The 23,707-nt window shown below is 47.0% G+C and overlaps 1 protein-coding gene across 1 annotated transcript in view; it reads left to right on the top strand.

The window, feature by feature from the left end:
- Nucleotides 1–23,707, top strand: part of RBM20 (RNA binding motif protein 20) — a 179,453-nt gene that overhangs the window by 117,489 nt on the left and 38,257 nt on the right. The window contains exons 2-5 of the mRNA XM_033131368.1: nt 8,369–9,455; nt 10,869–10,930; nt 12,845–12,936; nt 13,293–13,390. Coding sequence (XP_032987259.1) covers nt 8,369–9,455; nt 10,869–10,930; nt 12,845–12,936; nt 13,293–13,390 — 1,339 coding nt within the window. The remainder of the gene's footprint in view (nt 1–8,368; nt 9,456–10,868; nt 10,931–12,844; nt 12,937–13,292; nt 13,391–23,707) is intronic.

Below are 23,707 nucleotides of genomic sequence, written 5' to 3'. Positions count from 1 at the left end.
CTAAGGCCTCTTCTTGCACTTAGTATGTATGATAATTAGCTAGAGTTGGACTGTCAGCCCCTATATTACTGTAGCAGCATCATTGTCACCTCGTAACCTGGCATTTAGGGACTGTTCCCTGTGTTCACATCCCGACTTTGCTTCTAAGAGTGTTACAGTAGGGTTGAGAATGTGTGATTTGAAGTTCAGCTCCCAGGAGACAACGGAAGGGCAGGACCCAGCAGACCTGACCCTGAGCGTTGCACTGTATTTGTTTTTTGTTGTTGTTTTTTTTTTAATTTATTGGGGTGACAATTGTTAGTAAAATTACATAGATTTCAGGTGTACAATTCTGTATCACATCATCTATAAATCCCATTGTGTGTTCACCACCCAGAGTCAGTTCTCCTTCCATCACCACATATTTGATCCCCCTTACCCTCATCTCCCACCCCCCAACCCCCTTACCCTCTGGTAACCACTATATTATGTTCCCCAGATTAATTTTCAAACCCCGTGGCCATCCTGTGGTTACTGATTGTTTTCTAATCCCCTCACCTTCCCCCTTACCCCCACCCCCCCGCCCACCTAGCAACCCTCAGTTTTTCCTCTTTGTCTCCAAAACTGTTTCTGATTAGTTCATTCACTTATTCTTTTCTTTAGATTCCGCATATAAGTGAGATCATATGGTACTTGTCTTTCTCTGTCTGACTTATTTCACTTAACATAATGTTCTCTAGGTCCATCCATGTTGTTGCAAATGGTAAGATTTCTTTCTTCTTTATGGCTGCGTAATACTCCATTGTATAAATGTACCACAGTTTCTTAATCCAGTCATCTACCGATGGGCATTTCGGTTGTTTCCATGTCTTACCTATTGTGTATAGTGCTGCAATAAACATAGGCGTTGCACTGTATTTGACTTGGCCACACTAGAAGGGTGTGACCAAACCTGGAAAACATTCTCTTGCCTGGTCATGAGTCCTCTCACCTGAATTATATTGTACATTTTAACACGTGAGAAGCAATGGCACATTTGTTGCTTGGCCTGGAAGGGGAACTGAGTTGAGCTAGAAGTGAATTTAAATTCCTGAGTGGTTATCTTGGAAGATATTGTGCTTAGAGAGAATGTGACCAGTCGGGTCTGTGAGGCACTGCCGTGCCCTGGGCTGTAGTTCTTGGCTTCTGTTTCCAGCTGGCTGAACGTCACCAGGGAAAAGCGTGATGGGAGTCCGCACACATTCACGCCGCTGAATTTCAGCTGCGTCTCATTGTTATTCCACAGCCTTTACGTCTATTGTTGACTACTGATTCGGTTCACCAAGCAACTGTTACAACTCTCTGTTTTCCCCAAGTCCCCATTCCTGCTCCCTCCTCTCTCAGCAGATGTCCACTCTTATTGTTTACTTCTCTCCATATTTATATACCTTTGTGTTTGCTGTCATCCATCCCTATGCTATCCGTCTCTAAGGAAGATTTGTCTCTGCCTTGGCAGAGCTCACCTGCCATCGGCACTGATGATAACATTGAGGATGACGATTTTGGCGGCTGCTTCATTTGTTCAGTGAATGCTGACTGTGTGCTAGAACCAGGCAGAACAATTTACGCACACCCTGTCATTTAACTCTCAGAGCAAGCCTACACCTTATGTGTAGCCACCCCTGCTTTCACGATGAGGACCCTGAGGCTTACGGAGGATAAGTATTTTCCCACAGTCCCCAGCTGGTAAGTGGCAAACTGGAATGTATGCCCAGGTTAATACTAACCCTGAAACCTGAGCTCTCGGCCTCTGGGCAGTGCTCTTTCCCATCCCCACACCCCATCTACGATGCAGAGCACAATCACATTGAAATGGCTGCTACTTCATAAACATGGCTGAACTCGTTTTGACTTGTTCTATCCCAAATCCTAGTGGCAATGAGATTATCTCCAAGGATGTGAGTGACCCATATCACTTCCTTTGTAGAGGACTGTTTTCTGAAAGGGAAGGGTATGTTGTGATGACACAGAAAATGTCCTCTTTCTAATAAACTTCCCCGCGGTGCCACAGCCTTTCATCTGTACAGCACCTGCGTGCATCAGCCTTCATCCAGGAAGTGAGAAAAGACTGTGACTTCTCTTTTTAGAAATAAGGACACCGAGGCTCAGAGAGGTCAAGTCTGTGTATTGCCTACTGTGACATAGCTGACAAGCAGTAAGGTAGGACTAGAAGCCAGGATGCCTGATTCCGACCCACAGTTCGTACGGGCACCTCACAGCCCCACAGGTGCTCCCTGTATGCTCCTGTCTCCTCCAAGTGAAAGAAGACTCCAGGCCCGTGTCTTTGAGCTGACTTTCTTCTCAAGCAGGCTCTCCTTACGTGGTGGCTCAAATTCCACCAGTTTAGCAGCCCAGGCATGGCATGACAACAGGGTATCTCTCTCCAGATGGCGCCAACACATTGTCAGGGAGTGTCCGTCCCTGAGTCAGTCACTGTGGCCAGGGGGCTCTGACTGGCTGGGTCTGCATCACGTTAAATGGGGATTACTATTCCCATTTTACAGATGAGAAAATTCTGAGGGTCGGAAAAATTCAGCGACTTTTCCCCGATCCCACAACCAGTCATAGGCAGATGGAAGCACTGCTCCCGGACCACAGTTCACCCTACAGCAGCCTTTCACTAGCAGCTGATGCGTTTTTGCTTCTGTAGATGGATTAATGAGCCCAGAACGTTTATATGTCTCTGTTCAGAGTTCAGGGACAGCTCTTGAGTTGGTCTTTCCTTTCATTCGTTGCATTTCTCTACAATGTCTGGGCTTGAACCACTTCCTCCTGTGCCTTGCTGTTTGGTGCTCTGTTGGAATATTCATCACTCTCTATGCTGGTCTGTCTCCTCTCGGGGAGGGTTCTCTTTTTCCCTCTCTGTGTCCCCACCACCTAGCAACTTCGCCTGGCACATAATAGATGCTCAGTCCATGTGGGCTGAATGGAAGTCCTCATGAAAGCCCTCTTGGCGCCTTCGTGGGAGTCTGCAGAGCAGAGGCCCCACGCGGCCTGTGGCTTGAGTGCTCCCTCCCTTCCTTTCAGGACAGGATTGATCACATCACAAAAATCGTGCTGAATTTCCAGCACCCTGACTCAAACGGAGGAAGGATGTTGCCTCACTCTTTGTGCCCAGACACTAACTAATCCATCATTGAGTCCTATTTGGGGCTCAGAAAAAAATGTGAGCTTTGGGACAAATAATGAACATTTGGGCCAGCTGTTGTGGTCTCTTCGTGGATACAATGTGTTGCACATCCTTCTGGCACTATGGAATTAAACCATTAGAAACAGTTTTCATCTGAATCTCCTAAGTCTCCCAGCGTTCTAAAGGCACTTAGGTCTCCTTTATTTTGTGTTTTATTTTTAAAACTCTGGAGAGAAATGCAATTAATGGCCCAGAAGGGAAACGTCAGCGCTGGGGGCAGTGAGCCTGGTGGAGGCCTGGATGAATCAGAATGGCTGTGCTGTGCTTCTGGCAGTGTGGACCAGCCCTCCTCCCGGTGATTGTGGGGTAGCTCTTCTAGCTCCATGCCACATGCCCAGCTTATGTAACTCACTGTGCTGCTCGCCGTCCTCCGAGGTTTGACTATATGACTGCAAATAGTGCTGCCGCACAAGGTGTAGGAGAAGAGAGGATGTAGTAGGTGCACAGAACGTTGCCCCCCACCCGCTTCCCAGGCACGGGGACTTCCCTGCTGTCACCTCTGGAGCTAACGGGTCCAGAGGGACTGAATCTTTGCATCTCCCTGGTGCTCAGTGAGTCCCTTGCATATCGGAGGTTAGTTGGTATCTCTCTGAGTACAGGACAGGACCGCAGGTAAATACGGGTGAGGATGATAAGTTGGTGATGAAATAGATAGTTCTGGGGCTTACCTAGGGCTTTTGGAGACAGGGCTATTTTGTCATGCTCTAGAAGCTGGGTTGAATGACCTGGGTTCTCATTAAGGTTTTACTGCTACCCAGCTTTGTGGCTTTGGGCAAGTCACCTTCTGTCTTTGTTAGTGAGGGGGGTGGAGGAGTCGATCCCCAAGGATCTGCAGGTCTAAACTTTCCTAGGTTGCCATTGCCCGGCTGGGTAAAGAAAGCTGACTTTGAAGAGGAAGACACCTCTGGGTTTTTCTGGATTCTGGCTGAGTTCCCAGAGGGTCTTCAGATGCCAGTCAGATGGCCTGTGCACTCCAGGATCTCTGGGGACGTGAGTTGCTACCAACAAGATCCAGCCAACGTCCCCACACCCACCACTGCCTCTCTGAGGAGAAGCCTCTTGTGTATCTAATTTTCTTGGTGGATTGTATGAGTTTCTTATTTGCTTCTGTAACAGATTACCACAAATGCAGCGGCTTACGGCAATACACATGTCTTACCTTACCGTTCTGGAGGTCAGAAGTACAAAATTCATCTCTCTGGGCCAAAGTCACGTGTCACCAGGGCTGGCTCCTTCTGGACACTGTAGGGGAAAGTCTGTTTCCTTACCTTTTTTCAGTTTTCAGAGACCTCCTGTGTTTTCTTGGCTCGTGGCCCCTTCCTCCATCTTCACAGCCAGCAGCATAGCATCTTCGCTCCTCTCTAACCTCTGCGTCCTCCTTGTATCTGTCTCTTCCTGACTCTGATCTTCCTGCTGCCGTTTTGTAAGGACTCTGTGATGACATCGCTTCTCCCACTCGCCGCCCCCCACAATCCAGGATAATATCTCCATCTCCTGATGCTTAATGTAATCACCTCTGCAGCATCCCCTTCACCATGTCATGTTCTGGGGATTAGCACGTGGGTACCTTTGGGGGCCATTATTCAGCCCACCGCAGGGATTAGTCATCGGTTTCAAAACCTGGACTCGGACAGGGAGAAGAGGGTATTGGATCTCCTGCTTTGTGATGGGGACTTGTTGACAGTCTCTTTAGGTGGACGACTCTGTAGCTGACTGCAGTTTAAGCTGTAAAAGCTATTGGCTTTCAAGGCATATTTAATTCTTTTTTTTTGAATTGTTTGAGGGTCTTTATCCACAGAAATGTATACTCTCAAAAGAGGTGTCCATGTCTCCTTAAAGCCACCAGGTTCTGATGAGCCACGTCCATTGTCTTCCTTCTCCATTCTGTCAGTGGCAGTTAGTGAGTGCTCACCAAGTGCAAAGGGGTGTGCAAAGCCTCCAAGACCTGCTCCTTTCCCTCGTGGAGCTGATGTCTAGTGGAGGGAAAAAGACACATAAGCAATTATTTTCAACACAAGGTTCGATGTACAAAGTAATGGCACAGTGATAAACCAAGGTAGTTGGAAGACATTGGTTCTAGCCCTTAGGGGTGTCAGATCATATGCCCCATTTTTGGTTCAAAAATATGATTGCTATATGCACATGAATTTTAGGTTATTAATTTTTGTGGGCTAAGAATTTTAGGGCTTTTAAAAAAATAGGACAATTGATCTTTTCCTTTTTATCCAAGGGTCTTTGGTTCACAAGAGGTGTCTAGCTCTGAAGACTCACATGAAATCACTTCTACTCAAGGTTGACTAAAGTTGGGTACAATAAGAATTTCCTAGGCAAAGCAGAAGATGGGAAGAAAGTAGCGAGTCTTCTTATTTCATGCTGGATCTGAATGGGTGATCTGTAACCTGGGCTGTACTCAGAACAGCACGTGTTTCCCATGGCTGACCTACAAATACCCAGCAGGGCTGGCTTTCCTAGTTGGAAAGACAGCTCTTCCTCACGTGTTCTTGCAGAGCTGAATGGGAATCTTCAACAAGAGCTCCCTCTAGCCCGAACACAGTTTTAGAAAATACAGCTGACTTCTCCTGGAAAAACAAAACCAAACTCTTCTTACTCTGGTCATGGAAACCAAGTTGGCACCTCATTATCACCTTGTTAGTAAGGACAGACTGCATTGAGTACAAACCTGGTCGGAAGGGTTGGCCCTGTGTGGGCAGGGTTTTGCGTTAAGCTTAATTGCTTTTCTAAAGCTCAGCTACTTAATACTACACAAGTTGATATCTATCATCAGACTCTTGACCATCCTTCTCTTCCTTTCATATTCTCGCCTACTTATTAGTGCCTCCCTAACTCTGCTGCTGCCGGCCATGATTTGTGCCTGGGCCCCACTGGGGCTACCTGAAACTGACACAACTACCCAGCTGAGTAACGTCTGTAACCACCTTTAACCTTGATCTCCCCAGCCCCCCAATATCTTAAAATGCAGCCAGCTTGCTCTGCCTTTGGAGCACACCAGGGCTGCTGGCTGGTGAAGGGTAGTGTCTCTTTAGTGACTTAGAGCAAATTCTTGATTTCTCACAGAATGGGGACTAATCACCCAAAGTCATTTTTATCTGGCTCTGAAATGTGTTTTGTACTTGTATTTGAACGTGGGTGTGCCTGATGTGCTGAGAACTTGCTTCAAACAAAACAGTGAAGCAGCCCATGAGACATACTCAAAAGAGGGCTGGAAAACTGCATACTTAACCACCTGTGCCCTTTCTCTTCTTTTCAAAGCCTGACTGGCGTTTGAATCCCACGTCTGTACTCACCAACTATGAGTATTTATAAGTAGGTCACCTAATCTCTCTGAGCTTTAGGTGCTAGACCTGCAAATTGAAGTGAAAATTTTCTACCCCATAGGACTGATGGAAAGAGCAAATGAGAGAACATAGGCTAAGAGTCCACGTGAGACTCCCATTCACAACCTCGCCACTTCCTGCCTCCCACCAAGCTCTCAGACCAGCGCAAAGCACCAACCCAAGCAGAAGCTTGCTTTCCTCAAAGTGTCTCCAGAGTGTGTGACGTGGCACACACTTTCTATGCCCCCCCTTTTTGCCTGACCTGTGCCCACCCCATCGCCTCTCTCCTTTGCTTCATCATCATCAGACTTTTAGTGTACAGAGGCTGTGACGGTGGGGACCTTGTCTAAAGTGTCCCAGCTCTACAGTTTCTACCCCACACTTCCCCAGGCACGTTGAATGTACGTGCCTGGGTTGTTCATGGTAATCCCAATTTCAAACGCACAGTCCCATTCTTCCCATTGAAATATCCTGGGAATTCCAGTTCATCAGCATCCTAAACACATTTCCTGATTACACCAATGCCCCAGAAGGGGTGTTTATGACCCAGGAAATATGGTCTAACAAAAGAGCCCTAACTGTGGTAACCACACATCCCAGACTTTTGGGGAAAGTCTGTCCACTTTCCAGACCACCCATCCTGATTTTTGGTCCAGAAAACACCATAACCAACCAACAGAGGTCACACAAAAGGCATATGACGGACAGAACACACCTGTAGTAAGACTCTGTATGAATGATTACTACCACCTATGACCTCAGATTCAGATTCTTCTCTTGTAATTTTTTGGTTATTCTTTATGCTGGTTGAGTCTGAGAGCGGACTGAAGAGCATGATTCTTGCTGCTTTTGGGTGTGAAATGAAGACAGGGATGAAAACGTGTTTGGCACAAATATTCACACAATTCATTCTATATGCAATTTTGAAGCCTGCTTTTTTCACTTTACATTAGAGTATATGGATTTTCTCATGTCATTATTAATTATTATTATTTGTAGTAGTAGCAGTAGTAGTAGTAAATAATGACCATACCAAATTCAGGGTCGTGTCTACCATTGGCAACGATGGGGATTAGGGGTGGATGAGGAGAGCAGATCCCCAAGGAACATTCAGTGTGTTACAATGTTTTCCGTCATAAGCTTGGTGCCAATTACACTTTTTTGAGTGTCTTAAATATTAATAATGACATAGAAATTTAAATGCCAGTAGTAAGGGTCTCCTTACCATTGCATTCTATACATAGATCGTAATTTACTCCCCTACCCCATGTTATTAGATATTTGTGATGTTCAACTGTGAACTCTTAAATAATATAGTATTATTAAACATCTTTGGGCATCTAGTTTTGCCTGAATTTTAGTTCATTTTCTTAAGATACGTTTATAGAATTGAATTATTGGGTTAAGGCATATAGCTATAAGGTGTGCATATTGCCTGACTACTGTTTAACAAAGTTGTGTGAGTTTAGACCATCATTGACAATGTATACATTCCACTTTCTCTCACACCAGCCCTGAGTGCTATTATTTAAAAAAATAACTGCCGCTTTGCTAGGCAAATATTTGTTTCTCCCTGTTTTAGCGTGTATCTCTTGGATTACCAGTGAGATTGCACATTCTGTCATCTAATAATTTTTCTGCTGGAGTTTTGTTTTCAAGTGACATGTATGTATGAGCACAGATTTTTTGCAGACTCACTTCTGCATGGGGCCCGGGTGGGAGGGTCTTGTCTACATGGGTGGAGGCACCACAGATTAGCACAGAAAGAACCCGTGCCCCGCTTGGTGAGAACCAGCTGTGCATCTCCACCTCTGTCTTCTTGCAGTGCCGCCAAGCTCCTGGACAAGAACCCGTTCTCCGTCAGTAACGCGAACCCTCTGCTTCCTTCTCCTGCCAGTCTCCAACTGGCTCAACTGCAAGCACAGCTCACCCTCCACCGGCTGAAGTTGGCACAGACAGCTGTCACCAACAACACTGCGGCGGCCACGGTCCTGAACCAAGTCCTCTCCAAAGTGGCCATGTCCCAGCCGCTTTTCAACCAGCTGAGGCATCCGTCTGTGATCAGTGCCCCCCACAGCCATACTGGGGTGCCTCAACATGCTGCGAGTGTGCCCAGTGCCCGGTTTCCCTCTAATACGATTGCCTTCTCACCCCCCGGCCAGACACGAGGCCCAGGACCCTCCGTGAGCCTTCCCAGCCAGCCCCCCAGTGCCATGGTGATGCATCCCTTCAGCGGGGTCATGCCGCAGACCCCTGCCCAGCCAGCAGTCCTCCTGGGCCTCGGCAAGACTGGGCCCACTCCTGCTGCAGCGGGATTCTACGAGTATGGCAAAGCCCCCTCCGGCCAGGCATATGGCTCTGAAACAGACGGTCAGCCCATCTTCCTGCCAGCCTCGGCCTCTACCTCGGGCAGTGTGACTTATGAAGGGCACTATAGCCACTCAGGGCAAGATGGCCAAGCTGCCTTTCCCAAGGACTTCTACGGACCCAATTCCCAAGGGTCGCACGTGGCAGGTGGGTTTGCGGCTGAGCAGGCGGGGGGCCTGAAAGGTGAGGTAGGCCCACTGCTGCCGGGTCCAAACAGCCAGTGGGAGAGCCCCCAAGGATTCTCCGGCCAGAGCAAGCCTGATCTCACAGCCGGCCCCAACCTGTGGCCTCCACCACCCAGCCAGCCCTATGACCTGTATGATCCCGAGGAGCCCACCCCAGACAGAACCCCTCCTTCCTTCGGGGGTCGTGCAAACAACAGCAAACAGGGTTTCAGCGAGGTGCGGCGGCGAGCCAAGGAGGAGCAGGCAGTGCTGGCCGTGCGGCCCCTGCAGGCTCACGAGCTGAATGACTTTCACGGGGTGGCCCCCCTCCACCTGCCACACATCTGCAGCGTCTGTGACAAGAAGGTGTTTGATCTGAAGGTGAGTCATGCAAGACCGGCTGGGAACCACAGCTAGAGCCTGGGCGGGCTCACCACCACCACCCAGCTCTCACGGTTCATTGGCGAGGAGCTGGTGCATTTGGGGGCTGGGTAACAAAATGTTGCCATCAATACCCTTGATTAAAATCATAGGTATTAGAACCAAAAGGAATTGCAGAAATGTACCAGGGCCAGTCCTTTGCTTTAAGGCAAGTAAGAGATTCTTACCCATGTCTTTAGCTGAGAAAGCTGCCGCTGAGTGGGAGGATCAAGTAACCCCACCTGGGTTACAGAAACGGGATTCGGGAACTGGTCTCCCATCTCCTTGATGAGGGCTCTTCCTCTGTGGTACGCCTAGAACGTACTGTTCCTGGAGTATATACATTGTACTGAGTATGAAAGGAGGGGGCGGGGAATGAGCAGAATTTTGGATCAGGAGCAAGAGAGAAATTCTCACATGAGACCTAGACAAATGATCACAGAGGACCTCAGCTTCTCCATCTGTGAAATGGAGATAGAGCCTCCTGACACTTCCCAGTAGTTGTAAAATGCTTTGAGCCCCAGCAAACAAAGGTCTATTATAATATAATAGTGTAAATTGCCTCCAAAATGTATTGAGGATGCAGTGAAATATTTCAAAGCAATAATAATAATAATGGCTAACGTAGATTAAACGTGTTCTGTGTGTCAGCAGTAGTTGCCCAAGGTTGCATACTATTAGTATTCTCATTTTCCGTATGTGACAACTGAGGCCCACAGAGATGAAATGACTTGCCGGGGGCTCCATAGCAAGAAGGCGGCAGAGTGGACACTGGGATATGGTCTGGCCGTCCCAGAGCCACCGTCTTTTAAGCTCAGGGCCGACTGCCTCCTGTCTCTCCTCCCATGTGCATTTCATCACAATCCCTACTTAGTGTGGGTCACACCACACGACGTCATTTCTCTCTGCGTAGGTCCCATCCTGCAAGTGCATCCCTGTCACTCAGGTGGGACACACCCTCTCACCTTCAGTCTCAGGAGGGGGCTGGTTGACGTGGGAAGTGATGGAGGACTTTGTCTCTCCTAAAAGCAACTCACTATGAGCCAACCTGCCTGATTCTCCCAACTAGATATGGAAATGGGATGGCGGTGTGGTCAGACCAAGGGTCCACGGAGAGGGGAAGGAGGAATCGGGTTTGTGAATCTGGGCTCCTGTCCAAGACGGGTGCAGGCTGTGTAGGTAGTGCTGAAGGAGGGCGGTGGATGGGGGTGCTGGATGGCGCAGGAAGCTGGAAGGGAGAGGAGTGGAGAAGATGCGCCTGCTGCAGGGTTGGTCGCTCTGAGCTCCCTGCCTGGCTGGGGAAGCCTGCAGTCATCCTCTGCCTTCCCATGGACTCAGTTCTGCTTCTATCATTTTTCTTTCCTTCTGGCCTAGGACTGGGAGCTGCATGTGAAAGGGAAACTACATGCTCAGAAATGTTTGGTCTTCTCTGAAAAGTAAGTGCCGTCTGGAGAACAGGTGTATGCATGCGCTCGACAAATATTCATTGAGCACCTACTATGTGCCGTACTGTTCTAGGTGCTGGGGAAACAGAAGAGGACAACACAGGCAAAGTTCCTGTCCTGAAGGAGCTTACACTTAATGGGGGTAGGGGGTCAGATGATAAACTAAATAAACGGTGAATTGTATAGCATGCCTGGCAGTAAATGCTAAGCAGAAAATAACACCAGGCAGGGGCAGGAAATGAGTGAGTGAGTGTGTGTGTGTGTGTGTGTGTGTGTGTGTGTGTGTACTCACCCTGGGGCTGGTCCTTGCATTTTATATGGGGGGGAGGATGGAATGAGCCATGGATGTCTGGGGGACATGCACTCCCAGCCGAGGGAATAGCAAGTTTGAAGGCCCTGGGTTGCTCAGGCAGCATCGGTGTGACCGGAGCGAAGTGCTGGGTGAGGAGTCAGGAAGGTACCAGCTTGTCCTGAAAACTCTCTTGTTTGCTTTGAATGTGACTGGAGCCGGGGAGGGCTGAGCACAGGATAGATGGTGGGGGCAAGGGCAGACACCGGGAGACCAGTGGAGGGGCGGCAGATGTCCATGCAGGGATGTGGAACAGAGGATGGGGTGAAGTGTTTTGAAATGAGTGCGTTCAAAGGGCCTCCCTTTCTTACTCACAGTAGCCTACATGTAGAAGCAACCCCAACATCCATGCCAGATGAACAGCTAAACAAAACGAGGTGCATACATACAGTGAAATACAGTTCAGCATTAAAAAGGAAGGAATTTCTGACACACGAGACAGACAACGTGAGTAAACCTTGAGGACAGGATGCTCAGTGAAACAAGCCAGTCACAAAAGGACCAAAACTGTGTGATTCCACTTACAGGAAGTACCTACTGGTCGGTCGTCAGAGTCGTGGAGACAGAAAGTCGAATGATGGTTGCCGGGGGCTGGGGGAGGGGAAATGGGGAGTTAGTGTTTAGTGGGTGCAGTTTCAGTTTTGCCAGATGAAAAGAGTTCTGTGGCTGGAGGGTGGTGATGGTGGTAAAACAGTGTGAATGTGCTTAATGCCACTGAAGCGTACGTTTAAAAATGGTTAAGCTGGTAAATTTTGGCAAGTGTATTTTACCACAATTTGAAAAATGATTCTTAAAAAGGTCTTTCTTCCCTAGCTCCCCCCCCCCTTTTTTTTTTATTGTGGTGAAATTCACATAAGGCTCACTATTTTAACCAGTGGTATTTAGCGTATTCCCAAGGTTGTGCGGTTATTACCACCATCGAATTCCGCATTTTCATTGTCGCCAAGGGAAGCCCCACACCATTAAGCAGTCACTCCCCATTCCCCCTGCCCCAGCCTCTGCCAACCACTGATTTGCTTTCTATCTCTATGAATTTGTTCCTTCTGGACAGACATTTCATATAAATGCAATCATATAATATGTGGCCTTTTTGACTGGCTTTTTTCACTTAGCATGATATTTTCAGGTTCATCCATATTAAAGCATCTACTACCTTTTATGGCTGAGTAATATTCATATAGACAGAGGGTGCCACAAATATGCATGTTTTAAGAAAGGAAAAACTGTATTAAAATTGTAATATTCATTATATACCAATAACAAAAGATGAATACGAGTCATGTGCATACATTTTTTGGCACCCCTGGCGTGTGTGTGTGTGTGTGTGTGTGTGTCACATTTTGTTTACCTATAAATAAATCTTTTGATCTACACTTGGTGTGTTTCTACCTTTCGGCCATTGTGTATAGTGCGGCTATGATCAGTCATGTACAAGCTTTTGTTTGAATATCTGTTTTCCAGTCTTTTGGGTCTATCCATAGGAGTGGAATTTCTGGGTCATACGATAATCCTGTATCTTATTGAATAACCAGTTCCCCTTTTTTACCTCTCTCCAGTGCTGGTATCCGGTGTATCCTCGGCTCGGCAGAGGGAACTCTGTGTGCCTCTCCCAACAGCACAGCTGTTTACAGCCCTGCTGACAGCGAAGGTGAGTAAGGGCCTACAGGTCAGCAGCTTGAACCAGCAATCAGCTTCCCAAAGGCTCATTACGCCATAGCTTTAATGATCAAACTTCCCTTGTGTGCCCTTCTTATGCATCTATAATGCAAACAGATCCAGGACACTGACACCCACTGGGTCTGCCGTCTGGGCTCTTTGACATTTTCTGACATAGCTTAGCTTTGCTGGTTACCAGCGTGCCCAGAGGTATAATCACGCCAATCGCTAATCAATACGTTAAGAGGGAATTTTCATTTTTCTCTTCCCACTTACGTCCTAATCATGACTTTTGGAGGTAAAGTAAATAACTAGATTTTCACCAGTTTTGTGTAATTTATTCTTTAGATTATGCCTCAAATCTTGGAACAGCATATGCAGCCATTCCAGCAAGGTCTTTTACTCAGTCAAATCCTGCATTTCCTTCAGCTTCCCCCGGGACAAATGTGAGTACAGAAGCATATTCTCAATTGTCATCATCCAGGCGTTTCTATCGCCTGCTATGCTGGGTGTACAGGTGCAGAGGAGCTAGGAAGAAGCTGGGGCCGCTGAGGTTTTGTGCAGTGCAGGAAAAAGTGTCCCTGGACAGAGGGCAAGACTTGTGTCATTCTGCCCAGCAAGTATTGAAACACACAGATCAAAAAGTTGACATAAATTGTTAAAATTGAAGGCACTCATATAAGACTTCCTAACATTCAGCACGGGTTCAGAAAAAAATAAGTTTCAGTTTGTGTGTGTTATTTTTTTTAAGGTGTTGATGTTTTATTGCAGTGGACTGTTTCCTATGCGTGTCATTCTGAAACTTGAAGCAGAAAAAGAAAATGTGTTTGAAAGTGAAGACCTTGCACTAATAGTATTTGTTGGCCCCTTGGAGGAAATGGCTGCGTCTGTATAATACTTTGTTTTTAGTTGTGTTTATGGTCCTCTCTCTCTCTACAACATGCACGTTAGTCCCCCAAAGCTCCAAAGCTTTATCCCTCCTTTTCTACTGGTTGTGACAACACTTTTTCTCTCTTCAGTGTGTCACTGTGTAGCCTTGTGCCCCCAGGAACTTCTCTTCTCATTCCCTGGGAACACATGGAAGGAGGTGGGAGCCACAGAACTGAAAGGAAAACAAAATGTGTTTGCGAGAGGACGTGTATCTGTGGGCTTTTGCCTGAGCCTGTGTTTTTTTCCAATTCTTGATGTGAGCAGCTGCAGCCTCTTTCTTCTCATGCAACAAGCAAGCACAGGCTCACGACAGCAGGCCTCCCGTGCTGTCCCCTCCATGTGTTGGGGCATTCGTGCCAAACTCCACAAGGGCAAGCTGAGATTTTAGGCCCTGGGGGTGAGGGAATGGGGAGGCAAGGAGGTTCATGACAAAAAGTGAGACCTGCCTGGGCTGAGATTTCTATTTGTTCGTGTCTTTGTGATGTTCAATGACAGAAGTGCTTCGAGAGAGACCCGGCTGCAAGCCCAAGCTTTGGAGAGAGAATTTTATGGTTTCCCTCTCTGCACGCTCCATGCTCAGTTGCCAGTTTGGGTCAGTCCCAGGAGAGCAGAGTGTCTGGGTTCAGTGAGCCCGGTCATTTGTCTTCGATTACATGACCTTGTGTCCCAGTGGGGGTGCTGGCAGATCCAGCACCACCCCCACCCCAGGGCCTGTTGACCCCGCTGTGGATCATAGAGGCATCTCTGTACCCACAACCTGCTCTAAGACCCCAGCACTGAGGGTAAGGGAACTGTGGCCCAGATAGGGGAGGTAGGTGGGTTAGGCATCTGAGCAAAGGAAAGAGAGCTGGTGTCAGCAGAGCCCTTTATAAAAAGGAAAGGACTGAGAAGCGTGAGGAGAGGCAAGAGAAGGACAACTGTGCATCTGTCGTCTGTCGGCGCCTCCACCCCATCCTTTGGGGCTGCCCAGTAAACCAGAGGCCCTTTCCTGTGGAAGTAGAGCCAGGAGCCCTAAGTTCAAGTCTTGTTGTGGGGCCCACCAGCTGTGTGGCCTCCGCAAATCACTTTACTTCTTGGGGCTCCGTTTCCTTGAACGGGGCAATACTCCCCTAATAATGACTTTTGAAGGTGAAGTAAATGGCTGAGTGTTCACCTGGCTTGTGTAATTGATTGTTTTGATGATGGTTCAAATCTTGGAACGTCGTATGTGGCCATTCGTGCAGTCTCCTGATTGAATGGTCAGGGCTGGAAGGTAGGAGCACGGCCGGGGGTAGACCAGAGTTGTCCTGCCATCAGATGAGCCATGTATGCGATGATGATTTGTGAACTGTGCAGTGTGTAAGAAGTGACAATGGCTATGATTGAGGAATGAGTCCTTTTCATCGGCTGTGGGGAAACCTGTCCTAAGGCCCGTTCTGACTGCTAGCTGTGTGACTTTGGGCAAGTCTCAGTAGTCCTCGTGTGTGAGTCTGTCCAGAAATCCCTGTGGTCATACCTGCTCTCCCCCTGAGAGATGTTGCAAGGTTTCCATGAAAGCACTTTCCTTACCTGCAGGGCAGACACGAGCAATCTGCCGACCCATGATAATTCGTGAGTACAGTTTCTTCCCAAAGCCTAGAGACGGGGAGGTCTTCTGGCTTAAGCCTGAGGAGAAGCAACACAAGAAACATTTTGCTTTCTGCATTGGAGGCCAGCAAGAAGGTGATGGAGACCCCCAGACATTGTAGGCTGATGATGATATCAGTAGGGATATTCTATTGTTCTTAATGCATTCTGAGCATTTTTGTATGCATTAACTTATTTAATCCTCCAGCTAACCCTGAAGGTAGGGAAACCGCGGCGCAGAGAAACTAAGAGCCTTGTCTCAGGTCACACAGCTGTGGAATGGAGGCATCGTGATTTCAACCCAGGCGGCCTGGCTCTAGGGGTCTCACTTTTAACCACTAAGTCCTGCTGCCTCTCTCCGAGGGTCTGAGTTCCTTGCTGTGATTCTCTCTTTAGTGAGCTTCCTTTCCTCCCCCCACTCCCACCCCACAGGCTGCTTAGCAGGATCTGAGGTGCCTTGGGGGGTGCGGGGACATATAAGGCCTCCGCCAGCCATCAGCCGTGGAGCAAGGTACAGAGGCCGCTCAGACCCAGCACGTGAATTCTTTGCCATGTGACAGTGTCTCCCCCAGGATGAACGAACTCAGATGCTGGAGGCATTTTCCACAGACCTAGTGGAGGCGGGGAGACATCATCTGACTGGTTTTACCATTTGAAAGTTCCGTGAGGTCTTGTTGGTCACGTGTGCTTTCCCAAGGATAGCTGAGGGACAAGGGCAAACGGTGCCCAGCAGTGGCTGGATGGTCACATCCTTCTGTCGGCTTCTGGCCCTGTTGTTCGCCATTTCTGGCAAATGGCACTGAATGTAGGTGTATCTCTCTTTAGGAAAACCTGAAATACACAAATACTGACATTTGAGGACAACCTGAGAAACGAAGGGCTGATTAATCCACTGCTGTAAGATGCTTTACAAGGCTCCTTTAAGTAACAGGAGAGTCCCTCAGAGAAATTACTGAATTTTTTGTTTTCTGTTCACAACTACTAACCTCCAAAGATAAGCAGGTACATCAAAGGGTGATAACTCTGCTACCAAAGGACACTTTGCGCTGTGAGCTGCTTGTGCCTATACATTTCTATTGTTTTCTTCTTTCAAAATTTATGCTTTCTGTGACAATTCAAACTGGAAAGACGTCTTTAATGAGAGATTGAAATTCCTCCATTATCCGCCCCCAGCCCCCAGGAGAACCTATGAAAGCTTTGATGTGCTTTCCTCCAAAAGCGTTTCCTGGTCCTGTGCCAGGCCTTTTTCTGTCTGATGCCACGTACATACATCTCTTCAGAAACACATTTTGTTGAGGACCAGCCAAGACTCCGCTGTTGTATTATCACTATTGTTTGTGGAGCCAAGAGCGGGGCCTGCTTCGAAAGCCCCCTGTTCTTAAGCAGGAGGACACAGTGACACGGAGCTCGGAGAACGAGCCCTCAGAAGGTCTCTGTACTGCTACACAATCTAAAACGATAACAAATCCCATTTACCACCTTCACCAAGCCCAGGCTTGGCTGCTAAATTTACACTTGTCACAGCTCTGCGGGGGTGTGAGCCTTTTGTTTCCATGTTTATTGTTGACAGAGATGGGACACTGAACTGACAGTTGTGTGCTGCGTTTGCTGCTGGGGAGGGGGTGACTTATGTCTGTCCCCAGCCCCTCCCCCACCCCCAGGGTCCCTGGAGAGTGTGTTCACTTTCGCTGAAGCTTCTGCCATTTGACAGAGCAGAGGCACTTTATCCTTGGCTGTCGGAGTCGTCATAAACAGAGTAATCAGGTTTCTCGAACAGGCCTTCAGGGCCTTCTCAGGCTGTAAATAGTTTTCTTGCACCTGCGCAAAACGTACTTTGCCTGCTGACTGTCCCCATAAAACCGCCTTGAAGTTTTTACCGCCACCTTGGGCTTTATTTAGTGCTGATGCCACAGCTGGGCCTCCCTGGCCTGGGACGATACACATTGTTTTTATAGATTCTTTCTCACTGGGCCCCTGCACCCCGGGAAGCTTATATAAATAAGGCACAGGGAAACATAAATGTTTGTGGAAGGCTAGAGGTTTACGTCCTGGGTTGCCCCTCGTATTGCTGGCTGTTTCTAGAACATCTGTCTGTTCACTCTGGCCTTCCGGGTCCGTGAGTCAGAGCACTCCGGTCTCCTGACTTCCAGAGAGCAGGAAGATAGTAACTGATGAGACGAATGATACTTACCCCTCCCCCACCCCCACCAGTCCAGCTCCCTCACTGCTCCTGTCCCCTCCTCGGGGACCACCGTATGCATTTTTTTTTTAATTGGGGAATATTGGGGAACAGTGTGTTTCTCCAGGGCCCATCAGCTCCAAGTCGTTGTCCTTCAATCTAGTTGTGGAGGGCGCAGCTCAGCTCCAAGTCCAGTTGCTGTTTTCAATCTTTAGTTGCAGGGGGTGAAGCCCGCCATCCCATGCGGGAATCGAACCGGCAACCCTGTTGCTGAGAGCTCACTCTAACCAACTGAGCCATCCAGCTGCCCCTCCGTATGCATTTTTAAAGAGTGAGGAAACAGGAGAACTGGGCAGGTTTTGTTTTCTGGTTTCTTTCCTTTTCTTTTTAAAAAATCTTAATTATTTTTTCTCGTTGCAAAAATAGTACAAACATAGTGTAAAAAAATTCCAACAGTAACAGAAATATAAAAAATAGAAAATCCAACTCTGCAGACCAAACTGAAGGTAGTGTCTTTCACTCTGTGTATCTCTAACTAGTGTACATGTGCATGTTTAATTACATACTAAATACATATATATACATGTATATATGTATACTAAAATTATATATTTTTACAAAAATCAGAAAACACCATATAATCTGTTGTACTTGTTTTTTTTTCACTTCACATAAGCTCACAATACATATTTTCATGGATTTCTAGACATCTTTGCGCATCCAAACATCAAACCCCTATCCTATGCACCATCTATTGGATGCATTTACCAAATTTATCACGACTGCAATTGATTGATTTTTCATTGAGACCGGAGTTGTAGTCACAAATCTGCCATTACTTCATTGCCCACAGATTAAGTTCCTTAACTTCTCCCGGGTATCAGCACCCACATAATGGGTGTGGACCACATGACCTCCCAGGTTTAAGATTCTGGAACTATACAGTTTACAGGGATATTGAAGTTGCTCGGCTGGTAACCACCCCAAGACCCATTGGCAAGTATGGCACCAATAAAAAGAGATTTTCTCCAAGTCACAGCGAAGATGCTCGATAAAATATTTAAAAGTATCAATAAAGACATCTATGTCAATCCTCCAAGAGCCATCGCTATGGATAGCACGCCCATTTATTGTCTGCACCATATGTTCAAAATCAACACCGTGAGGAATAAACATTTGCCTTGGGTCTGTCCTCAGGTGTCTTTTGCACAAAATCAACAGAGGCCCACAGACTGTGCCAGAGGAAATGAGGTCACACCTAAAGGAGATCGGGTTGGAGCAGAGAAATTGTTTATTGAAGAGCAAATCTACATTTATAGCTCTAGGAAGCACTCTGAGAAACTTCTCTGACCCCGCAGGCCTGTTGCCCTAAGCCACATTTTTATCGCAACTCTTGGAGTTATTTGAACGGGGCCTGTTCTTTGAACTCATCTGCGAGGCCTGTTCCCACCTGCATCAGAAGGCATTGGAAGTTCTCAGAATCTTCCTACACAAGCCTGTTTGCTCCTTTCACATTTCCACCTATTTGTAAAGAATTTGTGGGTGAGTGGAGAGGTCTGGGACTCAGCCTCATGAACCAGGAGAAGCAGCATCTGGTTTTAAATGAGTGACCACAGCAAGTGAAAATGTACAGCCCAGGCCCCTGATTGCCCAGGGGCATTCCAGGTCAGTGCTGGCCTGCAGGCCTACTGAAGTGTCCCCCCGGGAGGGGACGACCATCCCTTTAGGTTAGTAAGTAGGGTAGGTCACAACCTTTGACTCCTTAGCTCCCTTAGAGATTTGACCTTGGATTGGAAAGTGGAAATGCTTCTGTCACATGTGTGCCTCCCAGAGCTCAGCAGGGGCAGCCGTGGGTTAGGGATGTTAATACCTCACAGCAAAAACTCAAATTGGCGAGATCTCACAATCCTCTCTGAACCCGTCTACTCCTCTGCCCGAGGACACAGCTTTTAAAACGTGGTATTAGTAACTTTTAATTTTAATATAATTCAGACTTCCAGAAAAGTTGCAAGAAAGGTATAAGGAACGTCCACATACTTTTAGCGCAGATTCACGACTCCTTTACATATTAGCCCCTTTATCATTTTTTCTCTGTGTCTTTCCATCTCTGTGTATATCTTTTTCTCTATCGTCCATCTGTTCATCAGTCTCTGTCTGTCTGCCTGTATAGCTCGCCATCCATCCATCCATCTGTCCTTCCATCTCTGTCTGTCTAACCATCCACCCATCCATCTGTCCATCCTTCTTTCTCTGTTTATCTTTCCATTCATTTGTCTAATTCACCCATGCCTGTTTTGTTCTTGAATCACTGGAGACATTGTACCTCTTCACCTCTAACTATGCCAGTAGGAATTTCCTAAGAACGCAGACTTTCTCTGACAAAATCACAGTACAGTTGTGTTTTTCACCCCAGTCTAGGATCATCGTAGCACATGCTTTAATTGTTGGAGGAAAGGAGGCAAATATTTATTTATAGGAGCCTGCTGGAAGCCAGGCCTTGCACCAAGGCACGTTACATACACTGTGGCACTTTTGTCTTCTAAACGGTCCCGTGGGATCAGCTTTTATTTTCCCTGTGTTATAGACAAGCAAACTTAGGCTTGGAGAAACTCAGTAACTTTCCCACTGTCAGTCACTGGGGCACAGATCAGATCTGTCTGATGTTCCCCTCACTCTGGCACTGGTGCCCAGGGACGATACGGCACATACTTGATGTGTGTCTGTCCTCAGGCACCAGGCCCAGGTGTCCTTAGCTCAACTCAGTGTGTCATCTCAAGTCTTCAGGGCACGGTGGCTGCAGAGTCATTGAGGGAGCCGCAGAGCTCATCAGCAAAGTGTTCCCTGCTTGGAGCTTTGTTCAGCCCTATAAAGGTGTGACCACCACTGACACAGACGAGCGTGTCTGAAAGATGAACGTGCTTGTGACCGGATGCAAGCTGAAACAGACGTTCACATAGAGAGGGAGGACAAACATGACACTCGGGACAGGGAGTGGGAAAGACACAGGTGTCCTGTTTATATCCAACACAGTTAGGGGAAGTTATCATTATCCTGGATCTTAGGGTTTAGTTGGCAAGGCTTCTGGGAGAAGTGGAATTTCAGAACTTAGAGCCACATGAGCATGGATATTTTACATCTGGAAAGGACTGTAGATTTCCAGACACTGGGAAACTAAGGCCCAGAAAGGAAAACCAGTTTGTCTCTGTCATGTACCTGATCAGTGGCTGAGCAGGGACTTGAATCCAGGTCTTCTGCCTTCCAGGCTCAGGTTCTTTCCGTTACATAAGGAAGTCTGATCTTTTTACAGCCAAAACCCATTTTAATTACTACTCCTACCTCAAGCAGTCAGTGTCCTGCATTCCATGTTTGGAAAAGTCCTGTATCTGCCAAAGTACTGATATTAGTGAGCACTTTACTAGTTACCCATTTTTGTTCATCAAAAACACAGACACGTCAATCAGACTTTCTAATCAGCCGAAGATCTAATCGGGGTTACCATACTGATAAAGAAACTCAAAGTATGATCTCAACTCAGGTTTTTTAAATGTCAAAAATAAGGACCGTCCCTTGAAATATTATTACCTTCCAAGATGCTTGAGGACTTATTAGAGACCTCAGACTGGGGATAAGTGTACGGCATCAGGGTGCCTGCTCAAAGGCACAGGTTGTCTCTGCCCCCAGTGAAGAAAGTGTTCTCTAGAGGTACCACCGAAAGATGGCATTGTCCCTTCCTCTTACCTTCCCACTTTCCCCTCCCTCTGCTCCTTCCTCATCATTCAGATCTCCCATAAGGCATAAGGCAAACAACAGCCATATTTACAAAAACTGTCCAAGAATGGATGAGAGTGGTTGTATATATAAATCTATACCTTCTATGAATCAAATATGATTTTGAACCCAATTGGGTTTAACAAAAAGATATTTTAGATCAATGACAGGAAAGGATGCAAACTGAACTGTCCTAAATCAAAAATTTACGAAGAATATATAGGCATACCTTGGAGATATTGTGGGTTCAGTTCCAGACCACTGCAATAAACTGAATCATGAATTTTTCGGTTTCCCAGTGCATATAAAAGTTATGCTTACAGCTTACTGTTGTCTACGAAATGTGCAATAGGATTATGTCTTAAAAAAAGCAATGTGTAGACCTTAATTTGAAAATATTATTTTGCTATAAATTTCTGTCATCTGAGCCTTCAGTGAGCCGTAATCTTTTTGCTGGTGGAGGGTATTGCCTTCAATTTGTCAAAAGTGTAGTCTATGAAGTGCAATAAAACGAGATATGCCTGTAGCACATAAATTTTTTTTTTCCCTAACCGGATGGGATTTCTCACGTGCCCTGAAACCAAACCTTTAACAAACAATTAACACAGCAATTCTTAAGATGTTCAGTTTTAAGATTTTCATTTCATGGCTTACTTAGAAAATTATAAACTGAAGTAAACTTGTCAATGTGAAGAAACTACTATGGCCCCTAGAGCTGCTGGGTCTCCACTCTGAAGGGTCAACATCTTGACATACCTAGAACCCAGTTAGGAAGCTCCTTATTAGCATAATTAACTGGAAGAATACTAGAGCTCTTAACTGACCACCAGAGAATCCATACAATCCATCCTCTTTTTCTGATTAAAAATCTTGGGAGAAAAAAGCACTCATAGAATGTGTTTTTAAAATTGGAGTGAAAACCTTAATTGAGACCCATTCATTTTAGGCCTAACAAGGTCTGCAGCATGAATTCGTTTCGCTCCTTGGTGACTGGCAGCTGTGAGGGTGTTTATTCTTCCAGAGGCATGTTCTACCGCCTCGCAGCAGCTTTTGCTGCACTCACGCTCGAATAAAAGCCTCTCAGAGTTGCTTTTTTCCGTCTGGCAGAGACAATGAAGAGAGGCTGGCCCTCATGCCCGGTCACTAGGCAACCGGACAGGCAAGGAGGAGGGATGGGCCCAGAACCATGCTTCGTGTCTGCTCTGTTGTCCAAGCATACATCAGCCCAGGCCAACCACAGGAAAGTCACATGGGGCAGAAACGTGCCCCACTAAGAGGCGCTGGGCAGAGTGCCCAGACTCAGCCCGCCCGTTGATAAACTCAGAGGACCAGCCACATTGCCTGGCCTCCGAGTTAGGCTGGGTCTGCACTAATGAGAGGCACAGAGTCTGCTTCTTAACAGCCGTGCTCTTGTCATCTCTGGAGAATGCTGGGAGCCACCTGGGCCACACACTGAGTCCTGTTCTCCTTTGGGAAAGCGTTTGACCTCTGGACATCACAGATGGGGAGGGCTGAAAGGGGTACTTGGGCTTCTTCAGTTCAGGGCTGAACCATAAAAGGAAATTCTTATAAACTGTAATTGTCCTCATCCCAGATGAGACAAATGAGGGCTTCTCCTGGTAGAATTACCCACGTATTCGCCCTTGATAGGGATGGGACCTCACACTTTCCCACTGTAGTGGTACCTTAGCACAGCTGGACCCACATCAAATGTAATTAGGTGTTGAAGTTCACATTATCGAAGAAAATGATGATTATGCAAATGTCGGGTATGCCATTAGAACGTGTTTGGGGTTTGAAACATTGTATCCTTCTCTTCCACATTGGGTTGGCTTATGGTTACTAATTCTCGAAACTCCTGGAAACTCCAGGCTGATTAAGGTTTGCACAGACCAAACAGACATACTTCCTTCCTCTGGGAGCTTTGATTAGGCCCAGGTCTCGGCTTTCAAACTGTGTCCCTCAGAGGTGTCTTTGGGACCCCCAGCTGGAGGGTGGCATCAGGATGCTGGACCCCAGGGTTTGTCTAAAGCAGCTCCTCTTATGTGGTGATTATATTGGACTGGTGAGCAAGCTTTTGTTTGACGAAAGGTTTCCAAAGGCCAGCAAAGGTTTGAAAGCCACTGCCCTAAACCACAGGGTGTTGCTGTGAAGGTCTATGTCTAAGTATTAGGTTCCCACAAGTCCTTTCTATGCTCTTGTTTTTTTCTTCATTGGAATTTTTAAAAATTGTAAGTTAAACAGTGTGGGGTGTATAAGAAAAAGATTAAATCTCTCTGCC

This window comes from Rhinolophus ferrumequinum, chromosome 16, assembly GCF_004115265.2.
Source record: "Rhinolophus ferrumequinum isolate MPI-CBG mRhiFer1 chromosome 16, mRhiFer1_v1.p, whole genome shotgun sequence".
Taxonomy (NCBI): domain Eukaryota; kingdom Metazoa; phylum Chordata; class Mammalia; order Chiroptera; family Rhinolophidae; genus Rhinolophus; species Rhinolophus ferrumequinum.
The sequence above is the reverse complement of the archived record's forward strand: the minus strand, read 5'-3'. Positions and strand labels throughout refer to the sequence as shown.